This window comes from Martes martes, assembly GCF_963455335.1.
Source record: "Martes martes genome assembly, chromosome: 11".
Taxonomy (NCBI): Eukaryota; Metazoa; Chordata; class Mammalia; order Carnivora; family Mustelidae; genus Martes; species Martes martes.
The window spans coordinates 29,400,044-29,426,900 of record NC_137899.1 but is presented as its reverse complement, the minus strand read 5'-3'; the positions used below and the strand labels follow the sequence as shown (position 1 = coordinate 29,426,900).

At 35.5% G+C, this 26,857-nt stretch overlaps 1 protein-coding gene across 1 annotated transcript in view; it reads left to right on the top strand.

The window, feature by feature from the left end:
* PCLO (piccolo presynaptic cytomatrix protein) overlaps window positions 1-26,857 on the top strand; it is a 397,938-nt gene that overhangs the window by 356,527 nt on the left and 14,554 nt on the right. Inside the window, exon 22 of the mRNA XM_080818063.1 lies at window positions 3,423-3,496. Coding sequence (XP_080674189.1) covers window positions 3,423-3,496 — 74 coding nt within the window. The remainder of the gene's footprint in view (window positions 1-3,422; window positions 3,497-26,857) is intronic.

Genomic DNA, 26,857 nt, shown 5'->3' with positions numbered 1-26,857 from the left:
TGGGCCACCCATCTCCACCATCTAGGTCAGGGCAAATCCAGCTTTGCAAGGTCTGTGAGCTAAAAATGGCCTTCACATTTTTAAATGTTTTGGGGTAGGGGGGAAACAGAGGAATCGCATTTTATGACACAAAAATTGTATGAAATTAAAATTTCAGCGTCCATAAAGTTTTATTGGAAAGCACACCCATTCTCTAATGTGTTGCCTAATGTCGCTTCTGCCCTCTAGAGGCAGACGTGAGCTCAGGACCATTCAAACGATCTCCTATCTGGCTCCCTATGGAGTTTGCAGACCCCTGATCCGGGCACTTGTTAAAGGATCTTCATTTTCTCCAATGTTGACTGAAGCCATTTCTGGGAGTGGAATTCTAGTTCTCTTTGTTTTAATGTCAAGGTTTTTATAAATCTTTCCTTCTATTGTCCAGAGTAGTCCCAATATTTAGATAATGGCTCAGTTTATAAAAGCAAAATAATGGGGGGGGATTTGTACACTGAAAAATGTGTTTATTTTGATTTTCTAGTTACAGTTTTCCTACTTAAACTGCTACATTATTGGATTACCTGCCCATCTTTTTTTTTTTTTTTTTAGTAAAACTTGGACTATGGATTCAATATTATTTATATTTAATCAGTTCTTTTTTAGTGGACATTACTTCTAAAAGGAGTCTGATCTCATTAGTTCTCTTTCTCTGATGATCCTATATGAAGAGAATTTCAGCAAATCGTTACATATCTCTCACTAGGCTGTGAAAATCATATGAGTTTGTAATTTTTTTAACCACACATCGCTTAATATCCTTCCAATTTATCCATACATTTCAAATAATTAAACACTGATGATAAAGTTATAACTTCCAGAGAAAAAGAGTGTTATTTCCTCAGTATCTGAATATCTGAAGTGGAATTAGATTTTTTTTTTTTTACATACATACCACATTCCAATTTTGTTTTTCCCATTTTCCTCAAAGCCTTTCAAAACTGCCTCAGGCACACCATTGTTTTGCTGTATGAGCACAAAGAAAATTCTTGTTTCCAAAGCAATATTTGGTTTTTCTTTTATATACCCTTTTGTGTCTAACACAATTACTGCTTAAGTTAACATAAGAGTTCAATAACTATTGGTGATTGATTAACAAATAGAAATTATAAATTGTGTAGTCCGCGTGCTCTGAGCTGAAGATTATTTCCTGGGAATTCAGAAAAATTGCATCCTTCATATAACCCACAGTCATGTTTCCTTCGTATTTCGTTTAGCTTCACGATGCTGCAGAAGTACCTTAAGATCTTAGAAATGCCTCTTGTACACATTTACCTGTGCATCTAATGTTAGAATCAGTTTTCATTAGAAAAAAAGACTGCAGGGCGCCTGGGTGGCTCAGTGGGTTAAGCCGCTGCCTTCGGCTCAGGTCATGATCTCAAGGTCCTGGGATCAAGTCCCGCATCGGGCTCTCTGCTCAGCGGGGAGCTTGCTTCCCTCTCTCTCTCTCTGCCTGCCTCTCTGCCTACTTGTGATCTCTCTCTGTCAAATAAATAAATAAAATCTTTAAAAAAAAAAAAAAGAAAGAAAAAAAGACTGCAGCTGAATACCAGATACCATTAAAATTCAAAATCTAGGACTCAAGGTCAAATAAAAAATTACCCAAATTTTACTATTACTAAAAATTATAATTATTTTGTCAAAATTGGACATACATAGAAGAGTAATTTTTTAGTACTCTCATCTGTTAGATGAACACTCCTAAAATGATAAAATAAAAGGAAAATCATTTCCTTTCCATTTGAGTTTGACTCAGTAACAGGACGTTTGCTTCCCTCTGCTAGTCATAGTGTCTTGCTCATGGTAAGACTGCTACTGTGTTGTTAAGCTTTTCTCTCTGATCAGAACAGAGCAGAGCGAATTCTTTTTTTAAATTTACCATCCACTTGTATTGAATCTCATTGAAGCAATTACACAGATTTAAGTTTCTTTTATTGCTTAATCAAGACTTTTTTGGCATATATTCAGAGGCAGACCGTGTCTATATGTATATAAGTATATACATGATTTCTAACATTTTTGCGTGTCCTTCACACTCGATAAGAATTTGTGTTTAAACCTTTGACCTAGAATTGTCATAATGGAAAAATGTAATGGCTTTCAAGAGAAAATAATTTCTGAGTTTATATCTACTCCTCTTTCATAATGTGCAGAACCATCTCTATAGAATGGTAAGAGAATCTTTAGAGCCATTTTCAAGTGAGATGTGATTGGATTCTTAAGAAAGAAATATGATTACATTCACAGCAAATTCAGCAAAGCAAATATTTTTGTGAAAGAAAGAATTAATTGTTAGCAAATCTTGCTGTGTTAGAATTATTATCTAGAAAGTATAGTATCAAAAAAAAAAGAAAGTATAGTATTGAGGCATTCTTTTTTTTCAAACACCCTTTTTAAAACTTAGGTGTTTTTATTTCATTGTTTTAAAACATCTTATAAAAGTATGTATAAAGGCAACTCCAAAATCTTTTCTATGCGATGTTGCTTTTTCTCTTATTGAAAAAATAAGAAGAGTTTGGGCTGTTACATTATCAATATTCTGAACACACAGTGCTCAGAGTATCATGAATTCTTCATTGACTTGCCCTTCTTGAAAGTTTGAGGCTGAAACTAAAGGAGTAGTAGACTCTGGTTGAATTCTAAAGCCGTTATTTGCATACCTACCTATTAATATTTTATATTTATTGAATTTTATATTGTTTCAGGCACTATGTTAAGTACTGTATATAAATTTTCCATGTGATTTTCTCCTACCCAAAAGCTAGCTAGTGTTACTATCTTTATATTACAAAAGGAGAAATAGATTCACCAGATTGAGAAGATTTGCCTTAGATGACACATAGCATGAAATAGTGAAGCCAGAGGCAGAGACCAGGAAGTCTGACTTGAAAAGGCAATATGCTACACACAGTTGAAACCAGACTGGATCTGAAATTCACTAAGTGAAATAAAAATCTGTGTTATTACAATATTATTCTTTTAAGTTATTTAATTCAACATTTCCCTTCTCCCAAAGGGTCTATAAAAGTCATCATAACAAAACATAAAGACATAAAAACTCTCCTCACTGCTTAAGTTAAAAATGAAAAAAACAACAACACCGTAATTCTCAAACAAAATTTGAAAATTTCATGATAGTCTGATCTTTGATGAATGAGTCAACAAATAAGACACTGAATTTTGAGGTGTTATGTTCAGACTAAGTAGGAAAAAGAAACAAGCCCCTATTTTAAAATTAACATGATACAGAGCAATTTATGGCCATTCAAGTAATTTATTGCAGGTCTGAATATATAATGTTACTCTATTTTTTAGGAACTTGGTCTTCTCATTTGCATTTAAGAGAGCATAACTAAATGTGTAACCTTTTATTTTCTTTTAAACAGAGGGAAGATGGGGCAGAATGGGCAAGAGCCTGTAAAGCAGCCAGGAGTAGGAGTGGGACTAGCAGACACAGAGGGTAAGTTAAAATGTATAATACTGGATTTTTGTTAACTCTACATGTTACACTATGAGTGTTTGATGTGTTTCTCTTTGAATACAAATGCAAATTTCTAAGTGCTAATGGCAACAACACTAGGAAAATGACACTGTTCTCTATGTTATCTAGTAGATTAGAATTATTTTGTAATTTCATTTAACAATTTCCCAATTTCTTGATTTACATTTAACATTTAAATACTTTGGGGTACTAAAAATTTAAAAGAGAAAGAAAAGTGAGAAGGATGACAGGGGGAGACTCAGAAGACTCTCAGGGAAATCTCGTTGAGATTTTTAAAAAATATTTTGTTAAAATACCATACAAATAGAAAATAAATCATGAAACTTCACTTAAAATGGAAATTCTTAAATGTATGGAGCTCAGAAGAAATTAATGGCATAAAAATCAATTTACAGGAAAAAAAATGACTAACTTCTAAAGTAAAAACTCATTTTGATTACAAAATGCAAGAAAATCTTGAACTTTGGGAGATATTCAGTACCTGTAAGGTATACAATGACTAGCTTATCTTTCATAATATTGTGATAAGATCTGACAACACTATTAACCTTCTTAGATTGCATAACCTCTCAGTAATTTCAACTGTCTTAATTACTTTATACTATTCTAAGTACTTTTCGTATATTATCTCATTTAATTCTTAAAATTACCCATGAAGGTAAATAATATCATATACTGGTTTTTACATAAGAAGAAACGGAGGTGCAAATATCACACAAGATAAGAGCAAGTAACCTGAACCCAAGTATATGATGCCAAATCACCTGCTATGAAAAGGAATGATTAATGGCATGGTATCACAAAGACACTAGATGAAGAAATAGGAAACCCAGATTTGGATTTCAAATCTGGTCCTGTTATCTAACTGGTGACCTGATCTGTCTTCAGAAACCTCATCTGGCAAATGTTGGATGCCAATGACGACTAGGTTCCTTGTGGATGAGTAGGTACCACATTTTTCTGATTCTACTAAAACTTTTTCTTTAGATTCATTCAAAGACTGTATTATCTGCTGCTGTTTTCCCAGGGTTCCACCGTTAATCTACCCATCATTTTATACACTGAGTACATAAACTCAGCAACTCTCATCTATATGTTGATTAGGTCCAAATTTACCCTCCAGACTCCCTGGAATTCAGCCTCCACTAGTTCATGTCTGCCAGGCACTTGCATCCAACCAACAAAATGGAAACCCCTCTGAATATTTACAATAGGGCAAGTTGATGGCTGGCAATGGTTACATACTCATAGTCTCCCTGAGAAACCGGGCAGTGTAATAGCAGACCAGTGAGGTGGCAGAAGGAAGCGACTGTCCTGAGAGCTGAAACCAGGGCAAGCCTGAATTGCAGGGAGCAGAGGACAAGGAAGAGAAACAGCAAGTGCCAGAAATACATCCGGAGATAGGCGAGGATGGGGAGAAGTATCCTGGTTACTTCCTTCTTCCCATTCTCCAATCTCTGCCAGTGCTGCCTGATCAAATCCCACTGGAAGCCAACCGCCAGGCGAGCCAGGGAAACAGCCAAGGGGACAGCTACCCTGACAGGAGAGCAAGGGGAAGCCGGAGAATGCACCCAAGGGCCCAGAGGTGCAGGGCCAGTGCATATCTTGCCTGAAGATCCCATGGTAGAATCAGATTACATACGTCCTGACTTAATTCACCCTCTTCCAGATTTTGTGTCCTTCTCTTCCTGTGCTCTTCTACCACTAACCACCATAATTTGCATATTTTGTTCTTTGATTTGAATGTATCGGCTTTTATGCCTGTCTCCTCCATAAAGTTGAACAACATTTAGCCTAGAGCTATGGTTTAGTCATCCTGGCTGCCCAGCACTTGACAGAAAGCTTTACCCATAGCGTCGCTTCTAGAATGTTTGTTGAACTCCTATATGGCATTCGTCGGGGACTTTGGTTAATATTGAATCAACTATGCGTCTTGGATCTTTTCAAGCAGCAAGAGCACAGTACAGTGTTCCATTGATTCTTTCCTCTTTTCGTTTCCCTCATGGTTTTTAAATCATTTCCTTTGACTACATAAAGCTTTTCATGTCTTTGGTTTAAAAAAAGAAGAATGTTTGTTGAGTGAATGAATAAATGATATAATAATATATGAAAATAATGCCCATTGATTTTTATATGACTCTAGAATTCAAGTAATTAGAGAAGCAATTCATGTGCACTTTTTTCAAAGTCAAATTACTTAATTTTAATTTTAAAGTTCACTGATATCTTGGAACACTGAAAAAATTAAATTAAATTAAAGAAGAAATTAAAAAGGAAAAAAGTTTATTGATGAAATTATCTTAGTATAAATGTTAATAACTGTCAATGAATAAGAATTGTTCAGCCTAATACTTCTTTCTTCTTTCCCATCACCCCTACAAGTATGAGCCAGTCATACGCTATTTTATATTTTATTTAAACTTGTGAGTCCATATGTTTATATTTTAGTGAACTGACTCTAATCAATATTTAATCTCAGATTAGTTATTGAGCAGAGGGCTGGAGGTTGAGGATGAGGATAAGATGGAATACGTAATGTAATGTGAATCATTTATAGTTATGTGCCCTTTCAGTAACAATATTTTGGACAGATTATTTTTGACTGAGTGACTTCTGAAGTTTGGACAATAAGCAAATTTATAATTTACTATCTATATGAAGTTGGGCATGAAAATATCCAACTGCAAGAGATATATAAGAGATTGCTAATAGGGGCACCTGGGTGGCTCTGTCGTTAAGTGTCTGCCTTCAGCTCAGGTCGTGATCCCAGGATCCTGGGATTGAGCCCCACATCGGGCTCCTTGCTCAGCAGGAAGCCTACTTATCCCTCTCTCTCTCTCCCTACTTGTGTTCCCTCTCTCACTGTCTCTCTGTCTCTGCCAAATAAATAAAATATTTTAAAAGAGAGAGAGAGAGAGAGACATTGCTAATAATATGAAGAAGAAATCTGCAGTAAGGATTTAAGCTTTACAAATAATTTTAAGTTTAAAAGAATACATAGAGGGCACCTGGGTGGCTTAGTTGGTTAAGCATCTGACTCTTGATTTCTACTCAGGTCATGAACTCAGGGTTGTGAAATCAAGCCCTGTGTCAGGTTCTGCATTCAGTGGGGAGTCTGCTTGAGATTCTCTCTCTCCCTCTGTCCCCCCATGTGCACATGTACGCTCTCTCTCTCTCTCTCTCTCTCTCAAAATAAATAACTCCTAAAAAAAAAAATAGAGAGTGGGGAGAAAATTATTAAATCATATAGGAATTTAATTACTCTGAGCAAATAAAAAGAAAAGATCAATTTAATATATAAGATTTTGCTTTGTCCCCATAGAAATATAGAATCAGCTCTTGTGCTGTAATCCAGGTATATTTATGATATACATTTTGTTCTGATCAATTCAGAGGCTCGCTTTCCCTTCCTTTTGTTGTCAGGCAACATATGTAGCCAATTTGTGGGAGAAAAACAAAACAGAGTTCAGTCAGTTTGGTTTTACTCATAATGTTCAGTTTCTTGACTGGATTTTTTCCTCCTTTAAATTCTTCATCAGGGTACCAGAAAAGTTGTCTGTTAGTAACTACTAAGGTTTTTTTTGAATGTTCCACTTCCCCTTGAGTCTTTCATGTTACGCATTTAAGTACTTTGTTTTACACACACCTTGGTCCACTCTAAGGAAAACTGATCTACAAAGATATGCGTGCTTTAAATCAAGAGTATATCATAGATTTTAAGTAAACACCCTTGGGCAGTTTGTTTTTATGACATTTTTATTGTTGTTTTAGAATTAAACTATACAGAATACAAAAAGTAATGTTTTATGGGGTTCAAATTTTATGTGGAGCATGTTATAGAAATTTTTTTAATGCTAGTCATGTCCTTGTTCTATTTATTGAGTAAATCTATTTATTCCGCATTCTGATTTTTTAAAAAAGTTATTTTCCACTTAGTCATTTTCTCCAATAATGTTGCATCTTCCCTATTGCAGTGACTCACAAATTTTAATCTCATGCTGATTAATCTCATGCTCTGTGTGTCAGAATATGAGATCAATCAGACTTTCTGGAGTTCCAACCCAAATTATAGTAAAAAATGGTAGCTCCTGTGGAGCTGTGGACTGCTCCACTCCTGTGGACTGCCTCTACTACTAACTGGTTGAACTGTCATAATTTAAATAAGTGCACAATGTAAAGTGCAAATAAACACTGTGTTTGGCACATGATTAACATCCCTTACATTGTAGCTATTATTAAATTAAAAGTGAACACAGGGGTGCCTGGGTGGCTCAGTTGGCTCAGCATCTGCCTTCAGCTCAGGTCATCATCCCAGGGCCCGGGCATCGAGCCCCACTTTGGGGGTCCCTGTTCAGCAGGGAGTCTGCTTGTCCTTCCCCAGCCACCCACCCCACCCCACCTGACCCCACCTCCAGCTCCTGCTCTTTCTAGCTCTCTCAAATAAATAAATAAATAAATAAAAATCTTTTAAAAACAAACGAACAAATAAAATAAATACAAGTGAATATAAAAGAGAGCCATTTGGATTCCATCCAAGAGTGACACTAGTCAAGACTGACGAAATATCATGCAGTCTTTGGAAGAGCTATATAAGACCACTCTTCTTACAAATTTAGATCAAATCAATTAGCCTTCCCAATTGTAATGACAAGTGTTTTCCGCATTTACACTAAAACCCTCTGACACTCTTAACAGATGATCGAGCCCTTTCCTACCTTGTTTTCATTCGTTGTATTTAATAGTGTTAACTATTTGTTGGTGGGCATCCGTGTACATTACATATAGTGTCTGGCTTAACCCGTTTATTCTCCTAAACCAGGGGTTCACAAGCTTTAGCAGCAGGCATTGAGAATCACACTTTGCATGAGCTTTAATTTTCCGGCTGCATATATTTCAAAAACAAATCACCCTAATACATCATTTATTTTCCTAAGTATCTTTAGAAGTCTTAATTTAATCACTCAATTTCCATTTTCAATGGGGCAGAACAAATAAACCTCTGCCATTATAGAAATATGCTCAACTCAACCCACAAATGCTTTCAGATCATTGAGTCTGTGAAAGTCAATCACCAATAATGCTAACCCAAGGAGGCTGCAGTCAGGAGATAGGGCAGAGAACAAGATTCGATTCAACATCTCACTGGAAGTGGGGTTTTTTTGCTGTTGTTGAAAAAGCTTAACAATTTATGTAGAAATAATGAAAGTCGATAATGACCACAACAATCTCATTTTAACTGGCATCGCAAGTCATTTGTACACACATATATATTTTTTACATAGCTCCAGTGGTGCTTAGTATGAGTGCTTTCAAGGTGAATGAACACAGTTTACAAAGTCCATGGGACAAGTACAGAACAGAAATGACTTCCTGCATTAAACCAATAAAAATCTAGGCCTCAGGGCTAGAGTCTCTATCTTGTTATCTGGTTTTGAGAAACATTTTTTTTAAATAGTTTTTTAAAAACTTTTTTTCTATTTTCTTTTATATATATATATTCATTTAATTTTCCCTCTTTCCATGACCAACTGGGTTGTTTAAATATTAGCCTGCAAAGAGGAAGATATAACAGCACTCTGAGAGGCCCTAGTTAGAACATAATAATCGCCGTTCAGAGGGTATCCCACAGGTTGCTCAGCAAATACTTATCGAGCACCTGTTGTGACCCGCACTGGGATAAGCCCTCGGCTGCAGTGTGGAATGTGACTTAGTCCTTGTCCTTCTGAGCTCCTTGTAGAATTCCCCAGGTTCAGATAATAGTTATAATCTTGATCCTGAAGAAAAATTCATTTCATCCTCTAGACATTTATTTCCTCTCTTTCTAATTAGACTGAGGAAATTTCAAATTAAATATGAAATGTCTTTTTTTTTGGCTTTCGTATATCACTTCTCCTTTTATTATTCTGGAATTTTTTTATTCTGTTCATTTTAATGATGTCAAGAATGGATCTTTCAAGGAGTTCATTAAGTAATCTTATTATTGAAGTATAGTTACATTCCATGTTCTATCAGTTTCAAGTGTACATCATCATGATTTGACAATTTTATACATTACTCCATGCTCACCATGGTGTGTAGTCACCGCCTGTCAGGAAATAATGTTATTACACTATTAGTGACTATATTCCTTATGCTGTACTTTTCGTTGCTGTGACTTATTTTTTAACTAGAAGTTTGTATCTCTTACTCGAGGACTTAATTTTTAAATAAAATGTTATCTTCATTTAAGTTCAGTTTTATTGAAGGTGATGATAGACAAAATTTATTTACAGTATATTTATTGTGGATGTTTTGTTAAAATCATTAAGAAAATATGTTATTTGATTTTTATCTAAATTTTTAGGTCAGAATGTGATCAAGGGAAATGTGATTAGTGGATTATTCTGTATCATTTGATTACTTATCGTACACAAATTGGGCTTAATAATTGACAACCAGATCGAGCCCCACTTCAGACTCTCTGCTCAGCAGGGAGCCTGCTTCCCCCTCTCTCTCTGCCTGCCTCTCTGCTGACTTGTGATCTCTGTCAAATAAATAATTGAAATCTTAAAAAAAAATGACAACCATATGTACATTATGTTATAAAACTGTTTTCATTGGATTGAATATGTTTGCTTGTTTCTGAGCTTCTTGCCCTAATTTTACTAATACATATGCTTTGTTTTTGTATATCTATAATTGATCGGTACTAAATATATCTATTATGTACAAGACATTGTATTAAAAATACGGATGCTACAGAGATCAATTCAATACAATGCTGATCTGAGAGGGCTTATGATGTAGGATGTTCTATCTCATAACCAAGCAGTGAGCAAGCAAGCATACTCATTCATTGGGTAGACCCAAAACATTCACAGTAGCTAGAGACTTGTGCCATTCCTGGTGTTAAATATTTTATTACCTTTAATAAGTATAATGCAAAGAAGAATTGTGATAATGGTTCATAAATTCAAGAGCAAATTATGTGCTTTAGGATGTAGACATTGGAAAGCATTGCTAAATCTGTGGGAGTCAGGGGGCATGATTCTGTGGAAGAGGTTACAGGTGGTGACTGTTTGAAAGAGGGACCAGATCCAAATAGATAGCAATGAGAGAGGCAAATTCCAGGCTGAGGGAACATGGTGAGGAAAGATGCAAATGAAAGAAAGGATATGAGGTGTGGAGGGGGAAAGCAATTCAGTGAAACTGGAGCAAAGGGTGCCAAAGGAGAGCAGAGAAACTCGAAATTGGCACAAAGTTAGGTTGGATAGGGAAGTTCACGCTTTTGTGAACAATGGGAAATATTAAACGTTAATGAGGAATTTAGGCAGTATCAAACTCACAATCTTGACTCTTTCTGTGGAAGAACAAGGTAGATCTCCTTTTACATTCAAATCATCTTTTAGGACTTTTTTGGGATTGAAGTATCGCTGACCCTTAAGCAATGCTGGAGTTGGGCTTTTGTGGACTCCCTGCACTGTTGAAAATCTGTGTATAACTTTTATTCCCCCCAAACTTAACAACTCATAGCCTACTCTTGACTGGAAGCCTTACTGATAACATAAAAAGTCAATTAACATGTATTTGATATGTTATGTATATTATATACCATAGTCTTAAAATGAAGTAAGTTGAAGCAAAGAAAATCATTAGGAAAATAATTTACGATGCTGTACTGTATTTATAAAAGAAATCCGCATGTAAACAGACCTGTGCAATTCAAACCCATGTTGTTCAAGGGTAACTGTATAAACATGAAATCCAGGTAGGAACAATACATACTGTGCAGTTGGACTGTGATTCTAGAGTTCAGGATGCAGGTCTCACTTTGGATCTAGATTCAGTCATAAGGTAGTAATATTTAGGGAACATCTAACATTGTCTCTCTTAAGCTCCATCCACCACAAAAAGAAAAATCTCAGTAACAGTTTATGCTAGGCTCCTCCCCCCACCACCCTTGCAAGCCATATGCAGAGAAATTAAAAGCCAAAGGATTTTAGTGCTTTTGGGGGAAAAGTCAAGACATGACCCTGAGATCGTGACCTGAGCTGAAACCAAGAGTCAGACACTTAACCAACGATACCACCCAGATGCCCCTAAAAATGGCAATTTCAATCCCTGGCTCTTGCTCATGAATTTAAATACAAATATTCATAGGGTCAGATTTATAATTAATTCTGTATATCATTTCATCTTTAATTATTTGCTTAAGTATTCTCTACCCAATTGAGGATATTAGGTACATAATGATTTCTATTTTTATCTAGTTCTTTTGTGGTGTTAAATGTAATATCTAATTATCTAAAGCAATTTCTTTTATTCCATGTCATGAGATAACAGCAAATCAATTTTCCTGGAAACATTTGTTAAATAAGCTTTCTTTTCCTCACTGATATGAAATGCCACATCACTCATATTCAAAATTTTCAAGTGTATTTATGTCTGGTAATGGGTTTTCTGGAAATTTTATTGACATATCTGTCTGTTTGTATCTGCCACACCATTCAAGTATCCTAACTTTATTTTCAGTTTTTAAAATTGGACTGTTTTTACGTGTTTTTTTTTAATTTTTAAGAAAGAACTTTAGGGGTGCCTGGGTGGCTCAGTGGGTTAAGCCTCTGCCTTAGGCTCAGGTCATGATCTCAGGGTCCTGGGATCGAGCCCCACATCAGGCTCTCTGCTCAGCGGGGAGCCTGCTTCCCCCTCTCTCTCCGCCTGCCTCTCTGCCTACTTGTGATCTCTCTCTCTCTGTGTCAAATAAATAAATAAAATATTAAAAAAAAAAGAACTTCAAATCTCTCTTTGTTGAGAAGGAAAGGAAATTCCACATAAATATTTATTGAGATTAAATGAAAACTCCAATATAATTTTGAGCTAATTGACATCAATATGTATACTATTTTCTAATCCATTGACATGGTATATTTTTATATGCGAATTTGGACATGCTAATTTTTATATGCATGGTATTAGGCAAGTTATTGAAATTCTTGAAGTCTCTGGTACCTAATCTTCAAATATAAGAATAACAGTAGTACCTACCTCACCAGTGTGCTGCAGGGAGTGATGGAAATAAGGAGTGTAATGTGCCTGGCATTGTAGCTGCCTCATAGTCAATGCTGGTTATCATTGTTTCCATCATCACCTGTATCATGTAAGTGATTACTGATGGCCTAATTCTTCCCAAGCCTTTTAAACCCATGTTCTCGAAAATGATCTTTTTTTTTTTTTCAGCCTGTAGCCTTCCAGTGAAAAAGATATTTTTAGGGCCCTCCATTTTCCCATTTGTTTCCAATACTGTTATTACAGTTTCAAGCTATTCTTCTTCCCCCAAATAATTCTGATCTACTCTCTTGTTTAGGAATCCCTTCCCTCTCTCGAGGGTTACTTCCCTAGACCTTATCATATTTCCTGAAACTGCCTGGGTTTAAAATCAGTTCAGCTGATCTCTGGACCCTTAGTACTCACTGGGAATGTAAAATTGAAGGTGTCTGCTAAAAAGTAGTCAAATATTGAAGTGTAAAAAAACATTCTAGGTCTTTACTCTGAGCCAGATTCATCTCTGGAGGTTGTTAATGGACCACTAAAGGTTCGATAAATTTCTGGAAGATACGTTGGCTATTCTTAGCCTTCGTACACATCAAAGAACTAACAATTGACAAACTTAAAGCCCAGAATATTTTATACTTTCAGAAATTAATATCTCTAATGGAAATTTTTAATATTTTAAAAAAGTGTCTTTGTTGCCTAGAAGTCCCTGAAATACTTGTATTGGGAGTTAGTGCTCTGATTTATTTATGAGAGAGCAGCTCTTAAATCAAGATAAGGACATTACAGTAGCAGAAGGTACTGAATGAATATAAGCCAAGAGAATTCTCTTACCATAGCTGTAGAATTAATAACACAGATGTATATATATTATGGATATCTAGCATTTATTTTATTCTAAATGTATTCACATTATCTGGTTTGTCACAAAACAGTCGGGGATATAGATAGGAAATAATGATTTCAACTTTATAGTTATAGAAACAGAGACTCAGAGCAATGAAACCATTCACTCAGAGTCGCATAGCAACTAATTAAATAGTCTGGGTTAAAATTTACAGAAACGTAATCTACTGTCATCTGACTCTAGCCCAATATACTCTCTAACATTTTTATCTTAATATTTATAGTTACAAAGCTGCTTCGTGAAAAACTATTTTAAATTTATAAGAGGGTCTGCAATAATTAGAAAAGAAAGCATTCATCTATGTTGATGCCTATCACCAATTAACTAATATCAATATCAATTACATTATAGGCACTATATAGTTTACAAACAATTTTTTAATTAATTACCAGACATTTAAATTTCCATTAAATCACTGTACTCAAAACAGTATTGTATTAGCAAAATAGATGTGTACACAAATGAAATAACAGTGTATATATGACAATATGACTAAATTTTAAACTAACTGGACATTTTTACTTAGTAGAAAAATTTTTTTTTCAAATAGCTGTGTCATAATTTTCTTCTGTAAGAAAAGAACATTAGTCTACTGGGTTGTACCATATAGTAGTAATTTAAAGTTGGATAAAGGAGATAAAGTTAAAAATAATATAAATATTTGAAGAAATTTAGGAGACTATTTGTATAACCTTGGTGGCATTTGCAGGGTAGCTTTCTAAGCATTAAAAGAAATCCGTAAACCATGAAAGAAATAATAATGTTTTGCCTGCGGAAAAAAATAATAAAACTTAAATGGTAAAAGAGACAAAAGCAAAAGCAACAAACAATTGATGATCAGGTTAAAAAAATGTATATGTGATCACCAAATGATCATTATCCTAAATAAACATCTCCTTAAAGATCCCTCATATTTTGCTCAATTAAAGAGAAAAAATGATCAGAAGTTATGAAATAACATTTCAGTGAAACGGGCATTTCACTGGAGGGAAATTATCAATTAACTTATACTTGTTAGAACAAGAAAATTAAATGATAAAGCCAGTAGGTTCAAATTCTAACTAATAGTAATTCCATGGAAAATAGTAAGAATGGAGGGAAATATTATTCAAAAAATAGCACATTGCTCCCCCAAATCAAAGAAAGTGAATCTCCATATTGGAAAGACAAGGAATGAAAAAAGACTTACAACTGGAACAACATCATAATAGTTCAGAGATATAAAAAAGATTCCAAATATATCTAGAGACAATTAATTAATTAAAATACATTATATGCAACAGAAGAAGGACAAGAATCCATATAATTTCCCAATAGCAAAATAGACATTTAAAAGAATAGAGAAAAATGGATAATGCCTATGACATTCAAAGTGGAAGGCATTGTAACTAAAATTTTATCCATAGGACACCTGGGTGGCTCAAGGGTTAAGCCTCTGCCTTCAGCTCAGGTCATGATCCCAGAGTTCTGGGATGGAGTCCAGCATTGGGCTCCCTGAGCAGCAGGGAGCCGGCTTCCCCCCACCCCCTTCACTCTCTGCCTGCCTCTCTGCCTACTTGTGATCTCTCTCTGTGAAACAAATACATGAAGTCTTAAAAAAAATAAATTCTATCCACAAACTATCCACCAACTATAAGCATTAGGTAAAATCATGTTGGGGAAGGCTAGGTCTCAAAAATTTTACTTCTTATGCTACCTATCTGGATGAGTGGGATGTTCATGCAGGACGTTAAAAGAGAAATTGACAGGAATCACGATGTGTCTGACCAATTGAAAAATGGTTTTGAATGGGGTTTTAGTACTCTTGGATATTTTGCAAACAATTAGGGGTAGGTATACAGAAAGTTAAGCAAACTATAAAATAAAAATAATTAATAATTTGAGGAAAAACAAAAAAGAGTTTAGGTAAAGAATTCCATGTAGTACCTAAATGGTCTCAGATGTGGACAATGTTGGTCATGTCAATGTAAATACCAAATATTAGTATAATCAAGATTGCAACATAACTAAGTTGCAAGGATAAGACTAAATCTTCTTCCACCAAAATAAAACATCAATAAATTATAATGGCAATAGAATATTATTTTAAGAAATTAATATAGAAAGAACCAAAGAAAACAGAAAAATAGTTGCTTGTAGGTTTTTCTTGGCAATTTTTTCAAGGGTTAGGTAAAAATGAAGGATTGGGACATGGGAGGATTGATTTTTGGGAAAAAAAGGCATAAAATGTACAATGATTCAAGTTTTTGATACAAGAGAATAAAACATTAGAGCTAGTGATCAAATAGTATGAACGAGTACAAGAAAAAAGTGCCATTATTTGCAGTAAATATTATTACTATTACCCTAATGATTATGAATATTCATTCTTTTAAAATTCTTTAGTAATAGTTATTGCAATTAAGTGCTTTCTTTAATATACTCATTCATCAAAGTTATTCTGATGACATTACTGTTACACAGACAAAGCTTTTCCACTTTGTTATTTTTTTTATTATGTTATGTTAGTCACCGCACAGCACATCATTAGTTTTCATGTAGTGTTCCATAACACACTGCGTGTAACACCCAGAAACTGACTTTGACAACTAAAATACAAAATCTCTGGGGGAGAAAAGTCTGTGGAATCAAGATGTTTTAACATTTTTTTCCACATCGCTCAAAAGTTAAAATGAATTTTATAAATGCTCAGCAACAAAAATTTCAGAACTTTGGAAAATGTTAGAATTCATTGAAAATAATTTGTTTTTCTACCATTTGGATTGTTAGCTATTTCCTCTGATTGAAACATTCTTATTTGATTTATCCAGAAAATCATTTGAAAATTTATGTAATATTCTATAGGGAAAAAAATAAAACCTCTTACATTTAAGTAAAAAGAACTAACTTCCACCCTCCCTCTGAAAAAAGACCAGCACATTTCACAGAAGAAGTCCTTGCTCAACCAAATAACACTTTCCCTGAAGGAACCAATTTTACAGATAAGGAAGTAACACAGACCTGAGATAACATACTCTGAGGAAAGTACAAACTGCTTCTTTCTAAATGTCTAAAATAATCAATATATCCTATTTGCTTTGCAACGATAAAAATTACAGGAAAAAAAGCATTCACCTGTTTAATTCTTTTATTTTGAAAAAGAATTGCTGTCTATTAAGTCATCTTTTGCACTTCAGTATTTTCCTGCACCAAGCCGATGCAATTTTAGACTATTCTTGAAAGCAGATGCTTACTTGCCCACAAAATAACACACCATTGTGAATTCCATAATTTACATTGCCCTCTGAAGTCCAGAAACTGTCATTGGTATTATGGAATACTGAGAAGCTGTAGCAGAGCTTTGTCTTACATATTTGGTTGTGACATGATTGCTGATATATCTATATATATCTCCATATATATATCTCCATATATCTCTATCTAGATATATATATATATATATATATTCTGTATCTATTATGTTCTATATAGGTATATATATCCTATATCTCTATATTCTCTCTTTATATATACATATATGTGTGTGTGTGTGTGTGTGTGTGTGTATATGTTCTACCTGATCTTTTAAAAAAAATGAACACAGGGGCGCCTGGGTGGCTCAGTGGTTTAAGGCCTCTGCCTTCAGCTCGGGTCATGATCTCAGGGTCCTGGGATCGAGCCCCGCATCGGGCTCTCTGCTCAGCGGGGAGCCTGCTTCCTCCTCTCTCCCTTTCTGCCTCTCTGCCTACTTGTGATTTCTGTCTGTCAAATAAATGAATGAAATCTTAAAAAAAAAAAAAAATGAGCACAACCTCTTCAACCAGAAGAACCACATCACACACTGCCATTTGCTTGCTAAGCACTCTGCTGGTATCTTTAAAAAACTGGTGGTCTCAATTCTTAAAACTCTCTCAATTAGATATAATATTTATGATATTCCAGTGTCTAGCACAGAGATTTGCACAAAATACCCACTCGTTAAGTATTTTTTGAATCAAGAGCTCAAGATTCAGAGAGACTGAAGTATAAAGCAAGCCTAGAAATATAGTTGTCATGTTCAGTTAATATTTACGCAAAAATATTGAGATAGTCTTAAAACTTAAGTTTCTTTGAACATGCCTGCTGTATGCAAACATCTCTAAAAGTGACATTAATCATATATGTTGATGTACAGCTTTGTATGGAGTTTACCAGCCTAAAACTGATCTCAGAGTGATGGTATTGCTTCCATTAAAAACTACATAGTCTGTGTGGACACTGGGGAGGGTACGTGCTATGTGTGAAATGTGTAAGCCTGATGATTCACAGACCTGTACCCCTGGGGCAAATAATACATTATCTGTTAATAAAAATAATTTTTAAAAAGACATTTAAAAAACTACATAATCTGCTTAAAAGTATGGTAATTCTGCATTGGTTGTGTTGAGTTTTTCACAAAGCCCAGCTGGATCTGCAGAAGATGATTAATTATGAATCTCTCCCAGAAAGAACCCGTGCCCTGGGGAAGACAGATATGTTATGAACAATTAGGATAACAGTTATAATAGAAGGGAACGTACATTGAATATTAAGGCACTTTGCTTTAGATTGGCTAAAGAAAACCTTCCTGGCAGGGAATGCTTTTGTAGATGGTTCTTGAAATAAATGTAGTAAGAAGTGTAACCGGAGGAGGGCTGGTGAGGTTTCCAGTAAGAGGAAGTTTCATGTTCAAAGCCTTCAGATGGTGAAAGAATGTGTATTATTGGTGAACCTGCGGGCACTTTTTGTGATGGCAGCAGGTTTAGGCTGGAGGGAGACAGGGCTTGAAAGGTAATCATGGTTCAGGTAATTTATGAAATATCAGACACTGTCAGGAGGAATTTAAACTCTACGCCACAGTTAGGCCATTGGAAGATGTAGATGGGTTTTTAAGAGGAAAATGACTCGATCAGGTCTGGTGCCAGGAAGGATGGGTTATAAGTGATCACATCTGCAGTCGGGGACCTGTTAGGAGGCAATTCAAAAGTCCGAGTAAGAAGTGAGAAGGACTGGAATGCAGGCAGGGACAACAGTAGGAGGAAAAGGGGATACACAGCTCTGGGAGATCTCTAGAAAGACAAATGGGAATGCGTTCGTTCTAAAAATGATTCGGAATTAAAATGCAAATAGAGCAGCATTAGCACAGTAGAGATGAAGTGATGTGATTGTGGTCACTGTCAATGATCAATTGTTGAGTGCAACTATGATTTCAGAAGGAGAAATTGAACGTGTTAACAGAGGTCAGGCAAAAAGTGATAACATAAAACGAAGTGTGGGAAGAACGATAAAATGCAAACCTGTGCTTCACAGAATTTTAAAGAAAGAAATCGTGTCTTAAAAGGCCATATGGTATGCATTTCAAAGAACATTTTTAAGATGAATTAAAAGAGGAAAATGGAGTTTGAATGAGGTTGAACACTGAAATTTTGCTCTCTTAACTTTGTACACATCCAGGATTATGAATCTGTCATTCGGAAAACTTGAGGGTTCAGCTCCCTTGACACATTGACAACTGTGTTAGCGTGTGTGCAGGGCAGCCTAAGTGAAGGGCGGAAATCACTGGCAAACAAGTTCGGAAGATGGATTTGATTTTTTAATAAAAAAAATTCCAGGCTGTATCCTAAAAACAGTGAGGGGATTGGTTCAGTACTTTTTATTTTATATGTCTCTGATGTTGTACAAGAAAATAAAAAATTCAGAATGCTCCCATAAGGCATTGAAAGCAGGTTTAACCAAAAGAAATTACAATTCTATATTTGAAAGTGCATAAATATCAATCAATGCATTTTAGAAAGTTCTCTGGGAACACGAAGGTTTTTTGTTGTTGTTGAGTAGAAGAAGTGGAATTTATCAAAATACTCCCTCTTCTAAAATTAACCAGGATATTGTGTTTACCTTTTGAAACTTTTTTTTCTCAATCACTAATATTTTGTTAAACCAGAGAAACAGGGATATTGGTTGAAGGGCCTGAATCAGTCCTCGGTCTTCAATCCCGAGGTGTCTGGGTCCATTTCATATTCTGTGTCTCTGTGTCAAGTAAGCAGGGGTGTCTGTTCGGCTTCCATTTTAATTGGTACAAAAAGTATTTTAAAATGAGTTCAGTTACTGCAAGAGGCCAGGGAAGTCAGAACCATTTGCCAACAATTTATTTTCAAGACAGATAGCTTTTTCTTCAAGTGTTTGTTACTTTTGATAGTCTGATAGTTTGAGTTCATTTCCTTTTAGTTAATGATGTATTGGCTGGGTCAAAATGTAGGTCAAGTTGTGCAGGTTAGTTTGATTTTGACACTGCTGTGATATTTCTCAGCCAATTTACAATTTGCTTTTTTATAGTCAGCGACGAGGCTATCTGGGTAAATTTAATATGAACTGTTGCTTTTCGGTTTTTGGATGTTTTAGAGCTGAAATAGGATCTGTTTTCAGAATGTGTTCTTGTGAGTTTGGAAATGGGAATTAGCAATCTCAGATTGAGATCTTTATAGCATTTGATTTGATACATGAAACTGTCATATAACTAAGTTTCATTAAGTAATAACCTTCTCCTTCCTAGATTTTTTCTTGATAAAATGTTTAGATATATTCAAAATAAGATATTCTACTGAAATATTCCTGAAACTAATTGTATTATAAGTTAAGAGAATGGAATGATCATGTTGTTGAAAAAATGGCTTTTTTAAAAATCATATCTTTATCAATTAATGAGTGACTAATTACCTTCCCTGCCAAAATATTATCTAAGATTCATCTGGATTGAATTATTATCATGGCAGACATGATAACATGGAGGTATGTTATGGAAATATGCAATATTATGTTACTTAAAAAATACAATTTTTAATTTATTAAGAATACTGCCTCACTAATTTCAACAGCAAAGTTTTAAGAAAATTCAAAACTTTAAGTTTAAATTTATTGGTGGGGAAAACTATGTCAGATTTTTTAGTTGAGTTGAGTTTTAGAAGAGGATAGAAGGGAAGAACATTGCTCTTCACCTGGCAAACTCGTCCTCCCGTATTTTATACCTCCTCTATTTTATTTCCTCTTTTCCATCTCAACAACTACCCAGTTGTAGGTTTTCATCCCATCCCACCCTGAGAACCTCCTATTCTAAGTGCTCTCTGAACCAACAGTACCATCATCTTCAGGATCATCTTTGACAGCCACTGTCTAGTGTGACCTGATCACTCTCGCAGAAAGCCTTTCTATGGACCCCCAGCAACTACCTAACTCTAGCTGGGTTTTAATACAATAATTAGTCCACGAGACACATAATAATCAGTCCATAAAATATTCCATTTCATGTTTTTTTTAAGACAGGTCACTAAATTCTCTACTTAATAATTTTAGCTTTAACAGTAATTGTGTTTTATATTTATAAAAAATATGAATAATCTTGAGTGTTTCATTTACTAGCGAAGCCTCAGGTCAGTGCCATCCATGTACAGACAGGCAGGATGTGCACAGCCCAATTCCAGGAGGCACTGTTAACATAACTCAGTTGTAAACAACACCCTCTGGAGTTATTAATGTGACTTTCCTGCCAGAGAAGCGTGGTATATTTCACTGTCTGGACTTAGGGTCCAGAATGACACAAGGCTTACAAAAATTAGATGTTAAGGAACAATTCCATTATGGTACATTAGAACTGTTAATAAATTAACCTACTGAGAAATATGCTGGGCTCATTTAATCTTTGCCAGAAACTTGCGATATAAAACTGCTTTCTCAATCACCCTTATTATGGTATCGGGAAGGTAGATGTGATGTCTGGGTATGTAGCATGCATCTTGCAATTATTAAGCAAAAAGGATGTAAATGAATACTAAAAATAACAGAATAGGAAATAGAAAGAACCCAAGTTCCTAAATTCAGTACTGTAATGGCAAGCCTATGTCTATCTCTGGATTTCTTGTTATATTATAAAGCTAAATCTCTATTTGTTTAATCATTCTAAGTTTTCCTGTTTCTTATAGCTAAAACAATTCTTAAGGATGCAGAAGGGAAAGAATGGAAAGGAGGGAAAAAAAAGAAATTAAGCAGAAAGTAGAACTAATTCCAAATCACCTCTAATTCTTGTTGCTGTATTTAAATTACCTCATAAAAGATGAATTTAATTCAAGTAGATTAAACATCTCTAGCTACATGCTATATAGAGAGAAAATATAATTAAAGTAAAATCTCATAGACAAGTTGAAAAAAAAAGAATGAAAAGACATGTATCATGCCATTATTACTCAAAATAAAGTTGGCAAAATGGTGACAGAGTCGGACAAAATTGATGGAAAAATCGAGGAAGAAACCAATAGCCTTCCTATGTCACCTGTAATGACCACTTCAGAAACAGGATGAAAAGAGAGAGCCTTTTCCTAGTAGCAGCACAAAGTCTAAGATTCCAGGAAATAACTCGTATCTAACAAAATACTCAGCACTTTATGAGAGAAAGGCAAAATACTGTTGAAGTTCATAAAAGAAGGTATGAATGAAAAAGCATAGAGAGCATGATGTAAAAATTAATACCATAAATATTGCATTTGTTCCCAAGTTAATATGTGAATACCAGGAAAGTTCAATTAAATAACAAAAGCTTATTATGGAATTTTGAGAGCTGATCCTAAAATCCGTATAAAACAGGTAAGGGCCAAAAAGATTTTGAATAAAAATGCTAAAGTAGGAAGATTACTCACAAAGTTATAGTACATAAAATATGGTGCTATAGAAGTATAATCTAGTAGACCAATAAAACCAAACAGGGCAGAAAATGTCCTTGTGTATATGGAAACTTTATTTACAGAAAAATTGCACTGCATATAAGTAATTCAGAGAAACTTGGCTGCCAGCATGAAAAAAAATTACTCCTACCTATACTATAAAAAGCAATAAATAGGTAAAAAATAGGTAACTGGGGATGGTTTAAGTGTCTAAAATGAAAAGTAATACTTTCAATCTTTCAGATGTAAATAGTGACTATCTTCCTAATTAATGCAAAATACAAAAGAACTGTAAAAACACAAAACCAAAACCATAGTGTAAGAGGCTAATGAACTTGACTATATTATAATTAAAATAAACTTTGGTTCAAGAAAATGTCATCATAAACAAAACAAAACAATAGGACAGCAGGTATTTGCTGTGCATATAAAGCAAGGAGATCAGGATCCAGTATGCTTGTGTGTACACATGCATTTATTGTTTTTTTAAAACTCGTTAAGAAAACCCAGAATTTGCAGAAATGTGACAAAATGAAATTATATACTGCTGATAGAAGAGTAGTACATAAAATGTTAGTGTAAACATTTTAGAGGGGTGCCTGGGTGGCTCAGTGGTTAACCATCTGCCTTCAGCTCAGGTCATGATCCTGGAGTCCTGAGCTCGAGCCCCGCATAGGGCTCCCTGCTCCGCGGGAAGCCTGCTTCTCCCTCTCCCACTCCCCCTGCTTCTGTTCCCTCTCTCACTGTGTCTCTCTGTCAAATACATAAACAAAATCTTTTAAAAAAAATTTAGAGGCCAATTTGACAATAACAACTAAATTTGTATAGTGTTTAAACCTATGATTCCAACATATCTTAAATATTGTACTATATCCTAACCAAACTCTTCTATCCATGTGTAAGGGGTTTCATATAACTGTTCATTTCAGCTTTGTTTATAATAATGTAGAATTGGAAAACTATATTTGTGACAAAATGATAGATAAGTAAGTTTTATATATTCATTAATGTTATAATAAAAGTATATAGATGAAGAAAAATCACTTGAGCTACTATAACACCTATTTTTGATAATTCCTAGCAAATTGGGAAAGGTAGGGCCCAACCTGAATTTTGTGAAGATTATATATATGTATACTTTTAAATCAATTTACTAATAAGAGTAATGTGGGGGCTTTTTTTTTTTTTTTTGAGAAAGAGAGAGAGAGTGAGGATGCACAAGAAGGGAGGAGGGGCAGAGGGAGAGAGAGAACTCAAGCAGACTCCCTGCTGAGCACAGGACTTAATTTCATGACCCTAAGATCATGACTTGAGCCAAAATAAAACTTTAGACACTTAACTGACTGAGCCACCCAGGTGCCCCTCGGTGCATGATTTTGAAGATCAGACTCAGGATGTCCAGTACCATTACTAATATTTGACATGGCATTGGTCTTGACTCATACATAAAGGAAGAAAATAAAATAAGAGGTACAACAATTGAAAGGGGAAAAAAAAACATTATTTGATTTCAATTTGAATGCATATGTATGTAGAAAATCTGACAGAATCGGCAGATAAATGTTAGAACTGATAAGAATTATTGTAGATCACCAGTAAGTAAACATAAATATACAACAACATCACTCATAATATCAAAACGTTCGTAATTTCGTATCTTGGGGTTAATGAGAAAATAACTAAGATATCTGCGGAAAAATAAAAGCAACTTGAAGACTCTATTAAAGGGCATAAAAAAAACCTTTGGCTAAATATAGCATCATTCCACGTTTCTTAGTGAAACAATAAAAGAGAAATCTAATAGAGTTTCAGTTAAGTTACCGGCTGAGTATTGAGGAACTCAATATACTTATTTTAACCTTCATGTAAAATAACAGAGAACCTCCAATATCCAAGTCAACTTTGAATAAGAGGAGCAAAGAATGCTTTGGCGTTCATTAGTGTTACTCACTGATAACCTCCATTTCTCTGACTCCCAGACTGTTTGGCTCCCTTGTGGCACAAGGGGGTCTTCGACTTGTTCTAGCCCATGAGTGGCGGTTGGATGTGATGTACACCATTCCTGGACTGAGCGTTAAATTGCTGGTATGAGACTTGAGGGCTTCTCTTCTCTTCCAGGAATGACAGTCAGCAGAGAGGGAGACTGGTGACTGTCCCATCCGCCTAGGATGTTGTGACTTTCAGTTTTAAATCACTGCTATTTTGGTGGTGTTTTTTACTTAACAGAACCTAATCTATCCTGACTGACGCAAGCGTGAAGTTACCCTGCTAGGTATTCGGACATGAGGATAGAAAGAGTTTGGTATTTGTGCGAGATGAAGGGAACAACGGCAGAGAATACAACACATAGACCGAAGCCCAGGAATATATGTGAGCAAATCAGTGGGTCTATTTCATGGATAGACGATTTCTCCTTAAAAACAAAAACCCAACAAAACCCTGGATTATGGTCTAACTTAATCTGCAGTAACTGACGTGCCATGAGGCCCTAGAGGGAAGCAGTTGGCACATTCAAATGGTGTAGTTAAAAGAGTTTAATGAAAAGACTGTGTGCACGGTGGGGGAGGTTAAGGGAACCCACCAAGGCAAGGTGAAAGAGTGAAGGACTGGCCACAGGAAAGAGCCACTCCTACCCCTGGGCTGAACGAGGTGCGAGGAGGGTTCTGTCACCAGAACACAGCAAGAATGACCGCCATGATACAAGAGATTCTGGGCAGGAGCTCCAGTCTTTGTAGCAAGGCACCAGTCTCTGCAAATCAAGCCAGCAAATGAGGATGGCCTCTATCCTCTCACCCTCACATTGCCTGCTGACTCCTCATTGCTAAAACCTCAGAGGAAGCATAGGATTAGGAAATCCAGGTGACAGAGCTCAAGGGTTCTTCTCCAGGCAAAGCAGGGTAAGACTAATGAAGAGGGGAGAGACATAAAAGAAAATCTAGCAAAAGTGGGTTGAGAATAAATAGTTGAGGTGGAATTCTAGTTTGTTCTTTTCGCTTGCATCGCAGTTAACCGCAAAGGAGGTAAAGTGATAGCTGGGAAAAAAATAGGATCAAGGAAGACTTTTATAGGATCTTCCTGTATGTTCCATTAGTAGGGGGGAAAAAAAGGTGAACAACTGAAGAGCCAGTGAAAACCAAAAGGAGAATCAAAATGACTCCATGTTAAGGGTGTTAGGACTGATTCAAGAACAGAAGAGAGAGATGACATAAATAACTTGGTGGGCCAACCTAAACATTTGATTGCCGTAATCTATGGACCCTCTTTGAACACCTCGGGTGCTAGTCACAGGTTTATTCAGAGGTTACTTGGCCTCCTGGTCACCTTCCACTCCTGTGAGAAGTCAGAAGTTGTTCTGTGGTTAATTGGTAGTTTCACACTCTTACACAGACAAACTGTTTTTCCTCACAGGAGCTCCTGGCTTCCCTACCATTATTCGATTATCTGGTTTTATTTTCTAAATTCATTAGTCTTTGATGCTAATGCTTCTCTGTATTGGGAGAATATACATAGTTCCACCACTGTTCCTGGGGGTTTAACATGCCTACTTTTAGATCAAAGGTCAAGGCAACTTCATCTTTTTGATCTACAAGGTAGATGAGAGTGTAGCCAAGGTCTTGTGGACTCAGGAACCCAGGCTGGTGTTCCTGAACTTGACTCTCCTCTGAAAAAGAACTTCACCAACCTTACTCTATCGACGAGCTCTCCTATTCTACTCCTCCTGGGATTTGTTTTCGTGAGACTTTGGAGAGTAATTTTATTTTATTTTATTTTATTTTAAAGATTTATTTATTTATTTATTTGACAGAGAGAGAGAGAGAGAGAGAGAGAGATCACAAGTAGGAAGAGAGGCAGGCAGAGAGAGGAGGAAGCAGGCTCCCCGCTGAGCAGAGAGCCCGATGTGGGGCTGGATCCCAGGACCCTGAGATCATGACCTGAGCCGAAGGCAGAGGCTTTAACCCGCTGAGCCACCCAAGAGCCCCTGGAGAGTAATTTTAAAACTGCAAACATTTTAAATGTGTCCATTTAAGTTTCAGGTTTTCTTTTCTAATAGCAAAAGTTCTATTTTTTTTTTTTGGTCTCATATAAGATAATAAGAAGATTTCAATTAAACATTTTTAAAAAGAGCTCTGGTTATTTTCAGTCACAGTGAAATGAATACTAAGAAACATGTACCAAAGGGACCAAAAAAATGCCAAAAACATTGAAGATCAATCAGAAAAAAAATCTATTTTTTCCTCCTAAAATTATGTTCTTTCTGGCTTTGTCTCAGAAAGAAAGAATTTCTTTATGTAACAGAACACAGAGAGAATGTGCAGGCTTGTCCTACTTTCATAGAACTCTTAAATCATATTAGGCCAGAAAGCTTGCCTTATTGTATAAAATATCTCCTTGAATCTGGGTTATTTCAAATAAAGGACTTAATGAAAGCTTACAGAACTCGTCTCCCATGGAAAAAAAAAAATTAATGAAAACATAACAAAATGCCTCCTCCCTCAGTCCCCACTAAGCCCTGAGACATGAAATGTATTAGGATATCACCGCATAGCTTTGAATAATAGAGGCTTGGATATATATGTAAACAGAGAATGAAATTCATAAACTGACATAAGAGCATTTATTTTGGGTGAAACTATACGAGAAAAAAAACCCGAAAATATCTCAATTTGGTGGCCTCAG